Genomic DNA, 19896 nt, shown 5'->3' with positions numbered 1-19896 from the left:
CTGTGCGGTGATGGTCAAAGAATCCGAGAATAAGTGCCTCTGGGAAGGGACTGGATGTCCGCATCTGTATGGCCCAGGGCCAACAAGTCTCCCATGTGGAAGTTCCCTTAGAAACACCTGCTGGGGAACAGCCCTGTGGCTTCTCGGTTTCCTAGTGGCTGTACTGGGCAGGACCAAGGTAATCAGCAGCCACCACCCCCTACCAGAAAGGAGACGATGCCCTGCTCTCAGCTGGCATCTGGTAAGTACATACTGCAGGGGCTCCTCCTTGTGTCTGGAGGCAAACTGAATTCTTAAGACCAACAGGATGACCTGAAAAACTGGCAGAACTAACCCCTGCCAGAACATGCATTAAAAATAGCCTCTGAGTAAGGGAGACGAGATGTGCGCCTGCCAAGTCCGAGTGCCTGAAGCCGCCGTGGCGCCCTGGAGGGAAGCCTGCGCTGCGACACACCTACCCCGTCTCCACCGGGCCCTTCTTCCTTCGGAAGGTCACCACCTTTGGTGACGTACCCAGCTTCCCTGCAACCAGGTATGGCTGCTGGCATTCGGGGAGGGACCCCAACAGAGACTGGTGCTCCCTTTCCCCTCCTCATTTCCTGCTGCCCAGAGTGTGGGCATGACAGCTGGCGCTCCAGGTGAGGGGCTGAGGATGTCAGAGACAGAAAGAGAAGGGCCTGGCCCCATGGGGCCTCAATACACACCGGTCCCAACTGGCCCAGAGGTCACTGCTCCCCTCCCAGCTGCAGCACCCACAAAGAGAGCAAAGCCAAGACACATGGGCAGGGAGGCGCCAAGGCCAGAGACTCACTTCTCCCTTCCTTCCCCGACCACTGCGATCCTCTTACTGTCTTCTGTCCAAGCAATGTCCTTGATCTTCCCAGCGAAAGGCTGATACTCATACTTTAAGAGGTGCTCCTTCTGCGTGGTATCCCAGATCCTCAGCTTTCCAGATACATCTGTGGGTACAAAGGGTGGCAACAGCCGTGATCATTCCTGGGCCTGGGTGATGTGGGCACGAGGCGTGCCCATCCAGCGGGGCCCGGGGGCTCCACTGCCCCAGGTGGCATTTCAAGTGAGCACAATGGGCCACTGGCCCGTCAGAGTATGCGGCCTGTGAAGCCCACTACTGGGTCCCTGCAGCTCACCAGCCACTCCCGGGACAATAAGCCCTGTGTGGGCACCAGAGCACTGAGGCACACAGAGGCACAGCCCAAGGCGTCAGGCAGCTGTCTGGGTCTGATTCTGGTCTCCTTGCAGGGGCATCTAAATGGCCTAGGGGGATCGGGCACCTTTCCGAACACTTGATACTCAGTTTCTTCGTTTGCAAAATGGGCCAAGACTAGTGATAGCTGCCTCTCCCGAGCAGTGGCTGTGCTAACGGAGTGGAGCTATGTGCGGCTGGTGCATGCCGGGACTTGCTTGCGCCCCCCGCCTGGGCTCCCTTCCAGCTACTCGCCTGCATCCCCCGCATCTACAGTGACGCACCCCCCCGACAGCCCAGACGCGTGAGGTGAGCGCAGGAGCGTTGTGGGAGGCGTGCAAGGTGGGTGCAGGCAGGCAGAGTAGTGCTCCAGACAGAAAGCCACGCCTCTCCTCAGGGATGAGTAACCAAGTGACACGGGAGCCGAGGGAGAGGCACACCCCTCCGTTCCAGGCAGGATCCCGTCACCAAGATCTGAGACTGATCCCCACACAGCCCTTTCCAAAAGAGCACCAAATTCCCAAATTAGCACGAAGATGGAGGATTTTACACTAACTCCTCAGGCTTAAATCCTTGGCCCAGATTGGGCTTGGAGTGTGGGCAGTCTTCCCAGGAGGGAGGCTCCGGGGCTTCCTAGGGTCCCCAGGCCCCTTTAGCACATCACATAGACCCTCCCCCTGCTCTGTGAGCACAGGTCCTGTCCTCTAGCTCAGGGCACAGGGCTGAGGTAGTTGAGGGCTTCCTGGGGCTCTGAGGGCATCAAACAACACCCTACACCTACAGCTGTGCCGACCAGAGAGGGAGGACAGGGCCACCTCGGGGGGGGGGGGGGCTACTGAGAAGTGACACGAGTCAGCACGTGGAAAATCTAAGACAAGCGCTGGATACACAGCAGGCGCCCACTGCAAGCTGGTCATCACTAGCCAGCGAAGGAACTAAGGGCCACCAGAGACGCTGCCTCATGAGCAAACAGCTGTGCCCACAGTCCGCAGGGCAGACAAGGGAAGGCTCGCTGCCATGTGAAGAGCACGACCTGAGGGGCCCTGGGGGTGCTGGGCCTCTCTGGGTCAGGTCCAGGAAGGCTGCCTGGACGAGGGCAGTTGCAAAGATGACCTGGAACTAGTTCAGTCTCTAGTGAACCGGCCAGCAGGAAAGGAAAGAGGCAGAGGTTGGAATACCAGGAGCGGAGTAGTGTGTGTGCAGGAAGGACATGTGTGCACACAGTATCACGCACATGCTCACGCACACACCAAGCCATATTGTCAGCTGGGCTCAGGCCGGCCCAGGTGGCTCTAAAGTCTGGCCCCATCAGCATCTATAGCTCAGGCTGATCATATCCCATCTTCTTGGCCAGGATGGAGCCGGCCACCCCCTTCCCGCTCCCAGGTGGGTGCGGGGCACTCAGACTCCTCTCTGGGCTGGGAACCAGCTATTTTTCCCATGGCCTCCCCACCAGACCCTCCACCTCCTGCGTGGGCCCTGCTCGTCTATTTAATCCTCCTTTTGTTTCTCCTGAGGAGAGCTGACAATGTCACATTACTTTCAGGTGTACAACCCAGTGACCTGACAAGTTCCTAAGTTATGCTATGCACAGCACAGGAGTAACCACCATCCGTCCTGACATCACTACTACTACTACTACATCTGCGACTGTGTTCCCCGGACAGTGCCCTTCTTTCCCCCGACTCGCTCATTCCACACCTGGGAGCCTGTGTATCCCATTGCCCCCATTCCCGCCCCTCCCCTCTGGCAACCATCCTGTGTTCTCTATATTTATAGAGTCTGATTCTGCTTTTGTTTAATCCTTTTTTCCCCCTAGATTCTACTTCTAAGTGGAATCATATGGCCTTTGTCTTTCTCAGGCTATTTGACTTACTCTAACATCCTCCTGGGCCTCTGTGGGGTCTCAGACGGCATGGGTTCATCCTTTTTTACAACCGCATCGTGATTCCATTGTATATGTGCACCACGTTTTCTGTATCTGTTGCTCTATTGAGGGACACTTAGGTTGCTTCCATACATTTAGTTCTTTTTGGGAAGCAGCTAGAGCCAGGAAGAGAAAGTGGGGCTTGGGGACCAGGCGCTCGGGCCCCACTGACAAGGGCAGCCCCTGTGCAGCCAGAAGATCTGATCAAGTGTCCATGGGTGCCGAGCCCTGTGCTGAGTGCTGGGGACACAACAAAGACACCTGCTCAGGGGCAGAGGACACCTGCAAGAAGCCAGAGATGATGGGGAGAGAGTTCCTTCTGTCCTCTCACTGGGAAGGCATCTCCCCCTCCAGATAACATGCTACACCAAGGGGAGCAGTCTGAACCTGCACTCTGCCCCCACTCCCCAGCAACTTAGCAACATGGGCGGCAACAGGGAGTGAGGTGGGCCTTCCAGTGCCCACAGAGGCCTCTGCTCGCCAGCTCCACAGCCTGGCCTCTCTTCCTACGTTCCTCACCTGAGCAACTCTCCTGTTCTCCTCTCCTCTGGGCAGAGGCCCCTCTCCTAGGAAGCCTGACTCTCTGTGGCCTGGGTGCACTGCTCTGAGGGCAGCCTGGGATACAGAGCCCTGGTGGGTACCCAAGGGACGGAGCACAGAGCATAGACTAGTGGCATCAAAATTACCCAAGGAAGACACAGCTAGAAAAAGGGAACTGGGTTTGCCCTGGGAATGGTTCTGAGCAAGAAAACATGACACCATGGGCCATGTCAACCCAAGGGCAGACTGACCATTTTGCTCAGGGCTGGGGATCCAGTCTCCGGCATGAGCTCCTTACACAGTAGGCTTTCCAGAAGGTTCATTCAGTGGACACAGACCATTCAGACTCACAGAAACCTATAGGTCCCACAGAGGGCTGGAACCCCATCTGGGAGCAAGCCACAGGCCTCCTGAGGTACTGGGATACCCGCCCTAATGTGGGGAACTCCAGGTACCAGGTAACCCACTTAGCCAGAGAGCAAAGCCCTCTCTCAGCCTCCCTCTCTCTCCCTCCCAACTATGTACAACCATACTGTTTTCAGCCCAGCACCTAATCTCTGCAATGAAGGTTTCCTTCTCTTCACTCGATTCAAGGGACCAGCTCGCTAGAAAAGTAAATGTGATCTCTGCCCAAAAGCGCCTAGATCTGCATGTAGCCCAGACCTCCCTCAGTTCCTCCACCAAATCAGGGCGCCTTTATGAGAGCAGAACGTCCAACTGACCCTTTATGTGGACTGTCCTTCGCAACAGTCTCTGTGCTGGGCTTCCTCATTGATTTAGCACTAGGATCTGAAGAGCCCAGAATTCTGGCTGGTGGAGGGCCCTGCCCCGGGACGTGGACCGCAGGCCTGGGCTCCCACGTGCTTCAGCAGCTGGGCCTGCAGCTCCACGAGCCAGGGTAAGGAAGCCGTGCCAAGCAGGCAGCGGGGCCCTCGCCAACCATACTCCTCTTCTGAGAAGACATGATTTTAAAAGGGTCACATCTTGGGGCTTTCAAGGAAAAGGTATTTTGCTGGCAAGTAGGGCTGGCCAAAAAAAAAAAAAAAAAAAAAAATCAAATCACACGGCTAAAATAAACCAAGGCATATAAATTAGAGCAAGTTTTATAGATTGAGTTGGAGTGAGTCTAAACACCAACATTGTTAAGTGCCCACGTTGGGCCAGACTCGTGGCCAAGCCCTTCACACACAAGCCTGACTGCCGGCTTTAGCCAACAGCCAAGCGTGCCTGTCTCTCTGGTGTGTCCCAGGTTTAGTGGCAGACACCTCGGTCACAGGCTATCAGGAGACCATAAGCATAAGACGCTCCTTAGCATTGCACACACACTGTGGCTCACGATTCTGTTCGGCTTCTCAGAGAGCAAACCAAGGCCCAGGAAGGTAGCTATTCCAAGCAGGCTGCACAGTGAGTAAGGGACAAACCATGCAGGGACAGGTCCCCACACACCTCCCACGCAGGGGCGGAGGGCAGCGCAGACCAGCCATGGGGCATGTGAACCCCAGCCCTTCTCTTTTGCCCAGCAATTTGTTCCTCTCTGCTGCTCTCTGGGGAGGCTGACCAGGCCCAGGCCCACAGCAGCTCACTCACTTGGCTTTCCCTGAGGCTGGAGACAGGGCTGGGCACTGGTAAAGCAGCCAGTCACTATCTGCTGAGCATGCAAACGAGGGAATGAGTGAGTCAATGGGGGGGGGTGCACACCCGCTGCCTCCCCTTCTCATCTGTAAATGGTGAAAGATCTGCCTCAAAGAAGTAGGTGAACAAAGCATCCACCATGGTAAAGACCCTTCTGTCCCTCCTCCCAGCCAGCCTCCTGCAGAGCCACACAAAAGCCTGGCTGGAGAGAGCAGAGGGCCTGAGCAAGCCAAGGGAAATGGAGCCTTTGCCTGAGGCCGGCATTGGCAGGGACTGGGAAAGGAGCAGCTAACGAATAAAGGTGACACAAGACAACGCTGCAACTCAGAAAACACACACACACACACACGCGCGCGCGCACAAATGAGCTCCTAAACATCATGATACAGCTACTGCAAAGGCCTCTGGCCAATCTCACATGAGCATTTCTGCTGACCTCTGAGCTGGAACCAGCTGGAACACCGCCAGCCATGAAGTTCTGCAACGGGGCTTTTTGGTGGCTTGTACTTTCCTTGTCAGCCCCAAATGAAATTAATCAGACTGGCATCACCTGCTGCACCCCTTCCTGCACCCCTTCCTTTACACTTCCCCTGCCCATCCTCCCACCATCCTGCAGCCAGGAGTCCAGGTGGGCTGGGGAACTCCTGGGCCACACCCCCGCACCCCAGCCAGGCGCACACACAGGTACCTCCGGAGGCGATGTAGAACCCGCTGGGTGCATACTTGGCCACCACGACCTGATGGGCGTGCTCCGTGTAGATGTCAGCAAGGGCTGGGTTCTGCGGGGAGGAGACAGAATGAACACAAGGAACGCAGCAGCAGTCAACTGCTTTTCCCTCTCCCGATGAGCAGATTCAGGGGCTAAAAATAACACACGCACAAACATCTAAGTCAAAACCTCCATAAAGAAAAATCCCAGCAGTATGACTCCCTGCCCACACACCCAGTGCCTGCCTGCCTGTCTTTGGGTGATAGAAATTGAAGTAGTTTTAACTCTTTCTCTTTAGTCTGCAGCTGTGGAAGTGGAGATGCTTGTCTTTCCTTTGCTTTTCTGCACCTGACACGGTACAAATAGGTACTTTTAAGATACACTCAAGATAAGTTTCATGGGAGAAAAGTCTACCATTCTCTCTTCCTGGTGGGGAGCTTCCTGGAGTCAGGTGTGTGCTGGTCTCCCTGTTCAGAATCAGCTCTGCCTCGGACGCCAAGCAGCTGATGGCCCGAAACAAAGCCCTGGCTCTAAGCTCCAGCAGCCTGGCGGGGCGCAGCACTGGGAGCCTACCCCTGTCACAACCTTCACCGGGAAGTGTGGACTTTATCACCTGCTTCGTAGCCCAGATGGAAGGCTGGCTGGACTCACAGCGAGAACAGGGTCGGCATTCGGGACCACTACTCGCCAAGAAGGTTATAATGTCTGATTTACCAGAAGAAGATTGCGGCACCCCCACTTTCACACACACTCAAGCAGCCTCAGCAAACTGGAAACACATACACTGAGATGCTCCCAATCTGTCTCTATGGCTGGGCTTTCTTTCTGGAGGGAATAAAGACCCGGTCATCTACTCCCCATTCCTGCGGTCAGGTTTCTATGAACCAAGCGCTGCTCTTCAAAGAGGCCACATCCCTCTGGCTGGAGGCTGAGGACACATCAGGCTCCAGTGTGGACACTCTGCTTTCTAGAGGTGGCTGCTGCTGCAGGAACATCTGGCCTGACGCCCAGCTGCCCCCACTGCTCTCCAACCTGATTGCAAGGTCAGAGGCCTGCAATTTTCTCAGCCTTCCGGCTACAGGATCCCCAGCCCCTGACTCTACCAGACTGAGACCAGAGAAGCTGACCCTAAATTCTAGCCCTGCCCACCACCAGCCACCTCTGGCATCCCTGTTGGCGTTCCCCTGGCCGGCCAGGACCATCCCACCTGCCCTCTGATCCCTACTTATAAGGCTTAACTGCAGGGCCACTTCCTGCACGAAACCTCCTATGCCCCTTAAATCATTTACCTTGTTCCCTAAGGTACTCAGGACACACAATGCAGGTATTCCCTGCTTTTACAAAGTTTGTACTATGCCACTTTGTTTTTCCACAAGACCTACATTAATACTGGTTTTCAGTAACCGAAAGCATGCCACACAGGATTTTCACTTTCATGAAAAAAGGCAAAAAGCCGAAATAGCATTTAGCCCTGTTTCTGTGGTGAGATGAGCTGGCCTGGGGTAGCCGGCACCCCGGAGCAGCGAGGGGTGACTCCCAGCTCCTTCCCTGGGAGCCACACTCAGCACCTCGGTATCAAACAGCCAGAGCTCCAAGCCATGTCTGGGAGCACCTGGGCTCTCCATTTATTTCATGCATCTGTTAGCAAGACATGTCCTAAGGTATCAGAAAAGCCAAGAGAGGTGATTTTTTTTGGGGGGGGCGGTCTAGGAACACTCTATACTCTTTTTCATATAAAGTAATGGTAACTGCCTCTTTGCTTCAGGCAATTTTGGCTCACGTGAGGTTTCAAAGAACGCTCTGGTTTTGGATAGTGGGGAAACCTGAAGTCCCAAACCTTCTTGTCATCGCTTCCAATTAGTTTTTCTGCGATCTGCTTCAAGTGCATTTATCTCTTCAGCCATCAGAGGAGTTCACAGATAGCCAGTGGTCAATAAATGTTTTTTTTTTGGGGAGGGGGTTACAAAGTCCTTTTCACCCTAAGACTTAACACTCGGCATTAAGGTGAGGTAGTGAGCATTTGATATACATGCTTCATAAACTAATCCATCTCGGAACAAACAATTACTAATGAAATTAGAAGGGTGTCAGGTATTCAAAACAAGATGTCATAAATGGCAGAGAGGCATACGCAAAGGTGCTTGAGATCTTTAGCCTTTTGGGAAAAGCAAATGGAAACTACAGAAAGATACCGCTCCATACCCACTAGAATCAGGAAGATCGAAGACTGATGTCACCAAATGCTGGCAAGGACAGGGGCGCAGTGTACTGGGAAGTTTCCATGTAGCTGGTGGGAATGCAAAATGGTGGAGCTGGAAAACAGTCTGGCTGGTGATTCATGAGATTAAGCATATACTTACCACACACCAAATATGCAATCCTGCCCTTCGGTATTTACCCAAGAAACCAAAGCACACGTCCACAAAAAGATACGCATACATGAAGGTTTATAGTTGCTTTACTCATTAACAGCCCAAATTAGAAAACAACCCCAATGTCTACCAACAGACAATGAAGAAACACCACCCTATATCCACAGTGGAACATGCCCCGGGAACCAAGGGGGCATACGCTAACACGCCCAGCAACACCAGTGAACCACAAAGGCATTACGAAAAAGTCAGACACAAAAGACAACACTGGGTTGCAGGACTCCTTTCTTAAGACATTCTAGAAAAGGCAAACTTACAGGGACAGAAAGCAGACTAGTCCTTTCCAGGTGTTAGGTATGGAGGTAGCCCACCAACGGCAACGGGTGAAGAGAGCCATTCTGGAAATCACTGTGGTGGTGTTTACGGGGCTGTGAGTATCTGTCCCGTTGAGCAGCAAATAAATCTTGCTGTATCTCAACTAAGCCTCAATAAAACGAAGATGCCTGGTATCCATTAACATCTGTCGAATCCAACTCATTCCAGCCCAGATCAGTGCTTCTCATCCTAACACCCCAACATGGACAAAATCCCTTGCAAAGAAGCGGGCCAAAGGTGGTCTGTGGACAGGCCGCCCCCCCGGGATCCTTTCCAGGTGTGTTTCAAGGCTGACTGAGGGGTCTTACATTCTACACGGGGGGGCACCACGAGCCCATTTTACAGATGAGAAACCATCCCATGGGCAACTGACCACCCATGCTGGCACTCACCCCCACTGGGCTCTGCTTTTAAAAGGGTGGGCATGTGAGATGAGTAGGCGCTGGTCCTGGGAGAAGTTTTGCTAAACATCCCTTCCCCTAAATGGTCAGGGTGGTGAGTCCAGGGGGCATGAAACACCCAAGGTCATCCCCAGCAGGCTCAGCTCCAGAATCCTGGGCTGGATGAGACATCTCTCTTGTCTGAACTACAAATACAACTAAGCCAGCGAGGGAGGGGGCCAAATTCTCCAAACTGAGCATAATGACTTCATCCGGGTCTGTTGCAAACTCCCCACCTCGGCTTAGTACACACAAGGAGGCTGGCTACTAGAGGCAGAAATGATAGCTCTGCCATTCCCACTGTCGTCCTGCCAGTTCAGGCTCATTCCAGATCAGCTAAGGCCACAAGGCACCAACACCCTCCACCCCATAGCTGGCGGCAGCTCCCCTCATTTGCCCTCCCTCTCCTGCTGCCTCAGGCAAGGAGAATAGGACTTGGGTGAGTAATTTATTTGGGGCAGGGCTAGGCAACAGGGGAAATGAGCCAGTGACGGGAAGAAAGCCAATTCCGGGTGCACCAAGGAATATTCCTGCTAGGGCAGGGGCTTCCCCTCCCTGGCGGCCTTGGGAGATGGTTCAGGACAGGCCTAACCCCACTGCCTCCACTCTTCTCAGACCCTCACCCCCCACACAGGACCCCCACAGGTCTGCCCTTCCAGGCTAAGGAGCCGCTCCCTGGGCTGATGCCCTTATGGGGCCAAGGCCCCTTTACTCCCCAGGCCAACCTAGGGCTATAACAGGAGCACTCCCTCTCCCCACCACCTGCAGCTCAGAGTCTGGCAGGGGGCACTCAGCAACACTGCTAGGTGAGGGGCAGAGCTCAGGGCTGTTAAGGCCCTGGCATAAACCCCAGAAGGCTGCCCCTACACCTGGGAGGTCAGGGAGTCTCACAGAAGACATGAGAGGACACAAAGGCACAGATTTGAGGAAAGACACGGGCACGGAGGGCCTACCATGTGCCTTGCAGACCCTGCAAACACCTGTAGGGACAGCAAGGTGGGGGCGCTCTGGCCACAGTGGGAGCCAGACGACAGGAGGCACCTTGGCCCAACCTGAGGAGGCCCTCTCCCCTGCAGACTACAAACCACCCAGCCTCCCACCTGTGCAGACACCCGTCCCCAAGACCAGACTTTCTTCTGCCAATCCTGTCAAACAGGAAACAAATCCAAACCCCTACGCCCTCCCAGTCTCCACCCTGCCCAAGGAGACTCCCTCCATCAAGGGAGGATTCCCAAAACTCAATTCATACAGGCAGTGTCTAACTGAGCCACCGACTCCCCAAAGCTCTTTCAGGTCCTATGTCCTCTCAACCTCAGGGCTGAGGAGGGATCAGAGGTCACCACATCATCCACAGTGAGGTCAGTGACTGGCCCAGGTCACAGGGCGTGGCAGCTCTGACCTCAGCTCCTGAACCACAGGGAGCCTGGTGGACGTATCAGGAGATCGGGAAGGCCTCCCTGAGCAAACAGTGTAGAAGCTGTTGGACCCCGCACGGCAAGAGGGGCCTCTGTGCTCTCCTGGAGCAGCTCATGGCCCCTAGAGCCTCCAAAGAGAGAGAGAAAGCCCTGGGCTCCTCCGAACCCAGCCCAGGCATTGTGAGTGTGACCTTCCCCGAGGATTGCATTTCAGAGCATGGGCTTTCTAATGACTCCTAGTTCCTAAAAGCAGTCCTGGTAGCTGGACCTGTGCATCCAACACAATGTGCAGGGACCTCTGTTGATGACTAAGGACAAACCTGAATTACTGCACAGCAGTCCTGCGAGAAGCAGCCACACAGATATGTGTGCTTCCAGAGCGCAAGCTGGGGCCCAGAAGCCGAGCCCCGACCTCGTTGCCTCAGAAGACAGAACATGTAAGCGTGGCTCATTTACTCCTTCCAAGAACTCCCTGCACCCACTCGGGGCTGGCCCTGTGGATCCAGCAGTGAGCGAATGCTCTGTACTCTGTACAAGTCCAACCTGCCACCAGGGTAGCTGGCCCGGAGGAACGGCACCCTCACTGACAATCCAAAGTCCATCTTCCATTATGCCTGCTCCTTCCGTCAAGAAATCACTGAGTGACTTTGTTTTTTCCCTCTATCTGCTTCTGTCTGGAACTCCTTCCCTCCTCCCTGGTCCTCAATGACATCTCCTAATTAGCTTCTACCACGCAGGCAAAGGCCACCTCTGAGAATCCTTCCCTGCTGCCCCAACTGGAAATGATCTCATCCAGCCCTGAATGCCCACCGTGTGCCCTCGCCGCCCACCCCACCACCCTCACCACTTACAGCCTTGTACCACATGCCACACTTACACCCATGTGCCTTCTCCCTAAGCAGGCCCCATAGAGGCAGGGCCTGGATGTGACCCAACACGGCCACCTCCGAAGGCCAAGGCTGGCTAGACCCCGAGAACCGGTTCTGAATCATCGTGCCCAGATGGTTCACTCTCAGCCATGAGGGTGGACCCTTCTATTGACTTCTCTGAAACCTCACAGGAAGGTAACCTTATAACCCACTTCACAGGCAAAGAAGCTGCACACAGAGAACAGGATATGCACAAGGCTACCCGCCTGGTAAGCGGTGCGTGTGGGGACCTGAAGTCAGGTAAGGGCGTTTGTTCCTCAGTTCTCTTACCTGTGGTTGGTACCATCGTCAGCCTGATTCTCTGACTCAGAGGAGCACTTTAGTCTGGCCGACAGGTAAGGATTCCAGAACTGCGTGGGGCCATTCAGCAGTCTGCTGCTCCCTGAGGGCCTGTCCCTTTTGCCTCCCAGCTCAATCCCTTCCCAGTGCAGCAAATCAAGCTGAAACACAGGGACCTCTGCACATAGGACAGTGACACCTTCCTTCCTGCCCTCCCTCTTCTCTTGTCTGCCCAGAGCCTTACTGAGCAGTCCTGCGGAGAGTCTGGGGGAGGCTGCCCGGGGTCAGATGCCAGCACTTCCTGGGGTCTGGTGTCCACATCTTTAAAAAGAGCAAGTCTCTAGGCAACACGGCGGTGGTGTTGCCTAGAGACTTGTGAGGAAGACACTGTGGACCGTCACGGCTCAGGCAACCCTCTAGGGATACTTGTGAATGAACTCTTCTAAAGCCCACGATGACCCCATGACGATTCTCCCTACTCTTCCAGATCAGAAAACCAAACTGGTTCAAGTACAGTAAATACTCAGCCACTGCCCAGCACAAAACGTACTCAAGCACGAGGAGCTCCTCTGCCAGAGGCAGGGCTCAGGGCTGCCTGCTGGATTGGGACACGTCTGTGTTCCCTGAAGAACAGCTGAACATGGGCAGGGCTGGTGGGGAGGCAGGGAGAGGACTGGAGTGCCCATGATGGGATGGTATGTGGTAGAGAAACTGCCATCTTCTGTGTAAGATCCCAGGGAGCAGGGATAAAATCAGTGGGTAGAAGCTACTAGTAGGCTGACCAGAGCTTGAGGTCCAGGTCCTTCTACAGGGGCTATCACCACAACCAAAAGTGGGCAGCTTCCACCACTGGGACTTTTAGAAGAGAAGCAAAAAGAGCCCTCTTCACTCCAGCATCTACATATCCTCTATAATGAGGCCCTATGGGGGGGAAGATGGGTTGGTGGGGGAACAGTCCACAGGTCAGGACTGCACAGGGACCCAAATGGGCATCTCCAACCATTTCAGGGCAGGGTTGACTTCCACAACCCAAGCAGAACCAGTACCACCTTTCTGCTCTTCTCAGGGATGAGGCCATAGCCTTGTCTTCTTTGTAACCTTGAAGGCCTTGATATCCCTCTCTATACCTCCAGGAACAGAAACGCCTAAGAAATGTATCAAAACCACGGACGCCCCCTGCAGGAGCCCCTAACTGTGTGAGAGCACACAAGTCTAACTTTTAACCTTGAAGCACACTTGTCTTCCTGTCTAGATTCTCCCCCATCTCCACTTTCTCACTCCTCTTCCTGGAAAACTCTTACTCATCCTCCAAAACCCAACTCAAATGTTCCCCTTCTCCAAAAACCTTCCCTGCTGCTCCGTGGCACAACTGGATCTTCTTTCTTGTTCCCAAATCACCCAGGACATTCTTTTAAAGTGGTTAACCAGATCATTAGAATGTTATCCACCAAGAGTAACAACATTTAATCTCAACACTACTGATACCGTGGGCCAGATAACTTGTAGCACAGCCCTGTGAATCGTGGGATGCTTGGCGACATGCCTGGCTTCTACCAACTAGACAGATACCCGTAGCACACAAAACATCTTCAGACGTTGCCAAATATCTTAGGGGATGGGGCTGGGGGCAAAATCTCCTCACAATCACTGATTTGAATCTTGGACACTGTGGTCACAGGCAGGGCTCAGCAAGACAAGCTTCGTGAATGTAGGAAACATTAAGAAGCAAAGAACGGTTCTACCAAGTGCTGATAAGCATTTGCTTGGTGTTTTCATCTTGAACCTCAAATCTTAGGTACGGAACAATCTCAACTACAGATCCAATCATATTACTAGTCTGCCTAACCTCTTAATGGTTCTGGCAGCCTCTGACACAGGGCTGCCTGATCACCCACAGCTAGAGCCCCCCCACACCCAGGCTCCGACCCTGGAACTCTACAACCCTGTAGAGGCCCTCTTGCCCAAACCTGCCTCATTTGTCTGGAAGCACAGCACCTGTGCTTCCTCAGGGTCAGCCCCATCCAGTTTCCAGAGTTGGTTTTCCCCACTAGACTGCAAGCTCTGTGAGGAAAGGCCCAGGGGCTCTGCTACAAAGCAGATGCTTGGTAAGTACTTATAACACGGTTCACTGGGGCTCGAGGTACAGGAGGTGCGGGGGGGCAGGGCAGTGGGGCAGGGATGGAAAGGAAATGCCTATCCTGGGTCAGGCAACACTCAGGGAACCCCATGAGACTAGATGTGGGACAGCCAAAGCACCCAAGAATCACTGGCCCACGAAGTAAGTCACCACCACATCACTTGGGCTCCAGGCAGCCCCATGGCCTGGTCTGAGCCTGTCTCCTCACTTCTTAAAAGATCCAACCCCCAGGTCTCTACTGGTTCAATCTGACTCATGTGTTGCCTACTCACGTGCCCAGGTGGTACTCCAACACACCACTCCCTCCTGCCACCTGGAAGCTTATGTCGCTCCCAAGACCACGAGCTCCATGTAGGACAGGCCTCCCCTGTATCTGGGCTCCCCACAGGGCTGGTGGTCATCCTGGACGTACAGCAGGGACTCAGAAGGCATGTGCAAATAGAAGGGACAATGTCTATCCTTATGGAGCCATCTGTCCCTTTGCAGACTCCCCCCACCCTAAGGGGGGCACACACACAGGTGGTCCTTCCGCACAGGGCTGGCAGCTGATCACCCCAGGACAAACTCAGCACTCACGTTCAACAACCCTGAACTTCACACTGTGCTTTGAAGCAGACTGTGTTGAACTGCAATAGATCACTTCCTGGAATTGGATTTTATATACATAACTTTGTCAAACATACATATTTTAGTTCTACAATCTAGGGCCTGGACTGCTTTAAAAGCAAGCTCCAAACCTGCCCTTGTAGCAAATCTGCTGGCTGCTTTTGGCAGCTTTCAAGGGGCCTCTGCTGGGAAGTTCATGTGCCAAAGCTGTTCTGTACAGGGACATGATGCTGGGCATCTCAGAATCCTGAGGAGCCTCCTTCACGGTCACTGGGAGCAACTCTTCCTGTCATTGCAGAATCAGCAGGGGCAGTGGCCATGCTGGCCCCATGCTGAGAATATACCAGGCTCTCCCCTCCCGGTAGATAGCCACACCACTGCATACTTTAATTCAGGTGCGTTGAAAGAAAATAGGTAAGAAACATTCTTTTCCACGACCTTATGAAGTGCCATTATTCTGGGTTCACAAAACAACTTTTAAGTCAACACAATGAGTGACGGCAGTGGTTCCAAGTGGGAAGGAAGTCACATGGGTATGGATACCTGTTTGGTTTGAAAGGAGGGGAATGCCACAAAACTAAGCTCCAGCAACCTCAAGCAAGCTGAGCTTTTTTAATTTCCAGGCAATAAAGCCTGCGACGGCTGCCTATTATCTCCATGACACAGCTTCACTTTCAGGGCCTTTTGACCAATGGATAAACTTACTGAGCACCTGTTACGGGCCAGGTACTTTCCTGGGTGAGGACACAGCAGTGAATGAAACAGGGGAGAGCCAAGCCCTGCTTTCAAGGAGTTTCCAGTCCAGTCCCAGGAGACAGGCAGCTGCAAACAGTGGTCGGATGGCCTGCCTGCTGGCTTGCTTTGCGTTAGCACGGAGGGGCAGAAAAGGTCAGGATGGGAGTGCTACGGAGTCCTATGCCCTGAGACAGACAGGTGACAGATTTCAGAAAGAGCATGGAAGCAAGAGTGCCTGGAGCTGAGTGGGAAGGGTTGGGGAGGGAGGTTTGGGGGTGAGACCGGAAGAGACAGGCTAGATGGTGAGGCTGTATCAGGCATGGTAAGGCACAGCAAAGGGGCAATGGACACCATCTCGTATTTTAATGTAACTGGTCCAGCTGAGCTCTGAGAGCAGACTGGAGGACAGCCACCTTGGAATCAAGAAGAACAGTTTGGGTTTTCTGTTCTGCAATCTGGAAAGGATGGTAGCTTGGAGGAGGGTGAAAAATGTAACAGGTAGAAAAAAATGTCAGATTCTGAAGTTAGCCTGACAACAGACACTAGGATCCACTGACAAATGAACTATTGGATGGAAGAAAAAGAGGGAAATCCAGAAGTCCCAGGTTTGGGGCCCAAACGGCTGGAGAAATGGCACTGCTGTTTTGGGGGAAGGACACATGGGGAACCTGAATGTGGTTTGGACAGGCCAAGCAGACATCTGTTGGACATTCCTTGACCTAATTCCAATCTTTTCTTCTGGGTTTCCTCTCTTTCCCAAGCCTGTAATATAACCAAACCATCATCTTTCCTATTCCCTGAATGGTCATGAGAGTTCCCCATAGCTTTTTCCCAGGAATGCTGTACCCCACTAAAAATGGTATCCATCTTTAACTGAGTACCAATGATCCCCCAATCCAAAAAGAGCCTAAGGGCCTAATTTTCACCCAGAACAGGAACACATTAGCAGCTTCCCATGCTGTCTGGGCCCCACAGAAACTTACAAATAGCTGGGAAAAAAAAGCAGACGCACCCTCAAGAGAGAATGGTGAACTCGGGTACCAGTAAAAATAAAGACTTCCGAAGAGGGGTGCCTGGGTGGCTCAGTGGGTTAAAGCTTTGCCTTCAGCTCAGGTCTGCACTGGGCTCTCTACTCAGCAGGGAGCCTGCCTCCCCGCCTCTCTCTGCCTGCCTCTCTGCCTACTTGTAATGTCTGTCAAATAAATAAATATTTAAAAAACAAAAACAAAAACAAAACACCTCCGCAGAATGAGCAAACTAGGTTTCACAAGCAGGGGAATGTTTGCAGGGGGGTGGAGGTGCTTGTGTGCAGCTGTGAATAATTCTCACTGGAAGCAGCTCCGAGGATCGGCCTCCTTCACCACCTTGCTGGCCTGACCCCTCTGCAGAGCAATGGGCCCACAGAGCTGAAAGATGCGGCTGGTCAAGAACTTTCGTGGCACCCAACAAAGGGCAGGTACCTCACATGAGGCCCCCCCACCTAGAAGCACATGTAGATTGCCATGACCCGTCCAGGAGTTTCAGGGGCCAACTCAAGCGTTCCCCAAACCTGAGAATGGTTTAGTCCATTTTGTTTGCCCAACTACAAGCAAGAACCTACTTTGGGCCATCAAACTTTTATTTACTCGCAATCTCGGGACCGCACCCTGGGTATCTCCATCATTACCATCTAAGTCCCTGGTAAGGTTTCCCTCAGTTCTGGGTGAGGCCAGATCAGCTTTCTAGGAACCCGTGAGACTAGCACAACAGAGTGTGGCACCTTCGGGGAACATTCACACCCACCCATCCCTTCGTTTGAGGTGCCCAGCAATCCAGGGCAGGGCTGAAACTGCCACTCGGAGCTTGGTCCTTCAGCAGAGGAATGACAGTGATTGGCTGGCTTGCCCAGAGATGAGGGAAGCGCCAACAGCACCTCAGATCATGCAGAGCCCTCTCCTTTTACATGCAAGAAAAGCACGGCCCCCAGAGACCCTTTACTCCCTTAGCCAGTTGTGAGGTCCCTGAGGGCAACTGCCTCTGATCAGCAACAATCCCGGTCCACCAGGGGTAATGACTTGCAACAGATGTGAATCTAAACTGACATCCCTTGGGAGCATGACCAATCAGAATCATCCACCTACATACTGTGCAGAGGCCCAACCCTAAGCACAGTGCAGGAGAACCCCTCCCCCGACAAATGGCTGTGCTGGTACTTCCACCTTCCCTCCCCCATACCGTAACTCGGCCTGAGGAAGGGAGAATAAAGATTTCAGTGTGCAATCCCAGCAGTGGGGAGACCAAAAAGCAGACTGGGTCATTTCAGTAATTACAGAGAAGAATTTGCAAGGATTTCCCACGAAATTGGCTCAAGAAGCATTCTCAGCCTGGGTACAGGACGTCTGTCTAAATGATTCATGGGAATAAACTGATTTCTGATTTTGCACTGGGGCTCACACCAGGTTGGAGTGCAGAGGTCTGAGCATGGGTCCTGCTGGCTCTGCCACACTGAGACCCTGGGTGTTAATAATGATCATACATTAGTACCATTTACCAAGTGCTGGGTGTGCGCCAGGCATGCTGGACTGGAGGGACACATCATCTCATTCAGTGGGCACAGGCAGTCCGGGGAAGAGGGGGGAAGGGAGCCTCATCTCATCATCACTTCCATTTTACACATGAGGACACTGGGATTCAGATGCCTAAGTCACCAACGGCCCCAAGGTCAAGCAGCTGCTGACTGGGTGTGTCTGATCCCCCAATCCAGAGCCCTGGTCTGAACTAATCCAAGCCTCAGTTTCCTCAGGAAGAGAGAGAAGAGGGCCTAAATAAGCCTGAAACAGTCTTCTAGGCTTCCGAGGTGTGGTCCCAAGGCTGAGGGGGCGTGGCGTTCTCACCCTCCCCAGGCCGCCGGGCGGGAGAAGAGGGGGGTAGCGGGGAGGGAGAATTAACCTGGGAATTGCACCCAGGGCCTGAACCCGCGCCCAGGGGGTAGGTGGGAAGGGGTTACTCACGTCGATGTTCCTTAGAATGACGCACTTTCCATTGGTGTAAAGAAAATTGTTGCCCTTGGGGTCTCCGCCAATGATTTTGGAGACGCCCCTCTCCACCTGGGGGAGGCTGGCGAACACCTTCTCTGCGGAGACACAAACCAGGCAGGGCGCATTAGGGGCAGCCCCCACCTCGGCCCCCAGCCGAACTGACGACCGGGGGCAGGGAGCGGACGAGAGAGGGGACCTGGACCGGTCTCAGCCGGTCACCTGTTGCCTCCACCGGGAGGGGCAGCCGCCACTTTGAAGGAGCGCAGGGGACCGCGCGACTTCCTGGTCCGCGTTTCCGACCAGGCCCTTCAGGAACGCGGGGGCTCCCACGGGCCCAGCCCGCAGCACCAACTTTGGGGCACCCCCTGGGCCGGGGATCGCCGCCGGGCGCCCTGAGGGCGGAGGAGCGTTCGCCCGCCCGCTCCCTCTCCCCTCCCCCGCGGCCGGCGACTCAGGCGGGCCGCCCGCGCCCCGCGCCAGGCCGATGGCCGAGGGGGTCCGGCGGCGTGGACGCCCATCCCCGGGGGCACCGGGCCGCGGCACTTACTGATCTCGTACGGCATCCTCGCCCACTTGTTACCGCGCCGCGCTCGCTAAGACCTCCGGAGCCGCCCGCGCCGCGAAGCAGACTAGCAAAGACCCGGCCAGGGACCGGGGGCGGAGAGGCGGCGCCGGGCGTGCCGGGCGCGGAGGGGGCGGAGGGGGCGGTCCGAGGCCGGGGCTCCGAGGCCGGCTCGCGCCCTGCCCTGCGCGCTGCCGCTGCGGACGCGCCGAACCCGGAAGCGCGGTCCCGCGCGCGGCTCGCCCCCAGCTTTGACCATATATAGTCAAGCGCTCGGCTCGGCGGCTGCAGCCCGCGTGAGGCTGCGCGGACCGGGCAGCCCCTCCCCCACCCCCGCGCGGGCCCCGCCCCGGAAGTGACGTTGCACGCGGCCTCGTAAAAATGCGGCGCGGGCAGCCGGCTCAGTGTCGGGTCGGTTCTGGGTGCTGCTGAGTTTGCGGTCTGCAGGGTGGGCGGGCTGCGCCGGCAGCTCCAGTCTGAAGTGCGGGGGCCGCGCAACGCGCCAGCACGCTGTTGGGGGGCGGGGTGGTGCTGGGGAAGCCGTTTTCGACCCTGTGTTTGCGCAGCGGGCGTTCCCGGGCTGCTAGCTTTCCGGCGGAGTCGGGGCCCGCGCAGGGATTGCAAACAGTGCTTTTTCTTTTCTTAAAAACATGCCTGGGTAGGAGTCGCCCTTCCTCTAAAGCAGCCGCTGGCAGCAGAGATTTCAGGGATATGCCTTACTGGGCCAGAACTCTCTCATAACTTCCTTTAGAAACCTAAGAAGCCGAGGAGAGCGAAGGGCGCATGTAGGCTCTAGGAAAACCAGGGTTTAGGAGTCAGGAGGCAGAAAGAAAGGGGGAACTTCACTTTTAAGATCAAGGCAGCGTGAAAATGGGAAAAGCGAGGGTTCTGAGATGGTGCTTTAAGCCTTTTTCAATAGGGGGACACAGCTTTCCTGAGGGGCGGCTAAGTGAGGATATGTAAAGCACTTGTGGGTACTGAAGTCCAAGCTGAAAAACCTTTCTCTGATGTACTGGA

At 54.6% G+C, this 19896-nt stretch overlaps 1 protein-coding gene across 1 annotated transcript in view; it reads right to left on the bottom strand.

Moving 5' to 3' along the window:
- Positions 1-18995, bottom strand: part of WDR1 (WD repeat domain 1) — a 42638-nt gene extending 23643 nt beyond the window's left edge. The window contains exons 1-4 of the mRNA XM_032855032.1: positions 18865-18995; positions 18291-18412; positions 5992-6082; positions 812-959 (exon numbers count right to left, since the gene is read on the bottom strand). Of these exons, the coding sequence (XP_032710923.1) occupies positions 812-959; positions 5992-6082; positions 18291-18412; positions 18865-18880 (377 nt within the window). The 5' untranslated portion in view covers positions 18881-18995. The remainder of the gene's footprint in view (positions 1-811; positions 960-5991; positions 6083-18290; positions 18413-18864) is intronic.
- Between the last annotated feature and the right edge of the window lie 901 nt (positions 18996-19896).

Source organism: Lontra canadensis, unplaced genomic scaffold (genome assembly GCF_010015895.1).
Source record: "Lontra canadensis isolate GAN:19392208 unplaced genomic scaffold, GSC_riverotter_1.0 scaffold1, whole genome shotgun sequence".
In the NCBI taxonomy this organism is placed as follows: domain Eukaryota; kingdom Metazoa; phylum Chordata; class Mammalia; order Carnivora; family Mustelidae; genus Lontra; species Lontra canadensis.
This window is presented reverse-complemented; position numbering and strand designations above follow the sequence as displayed.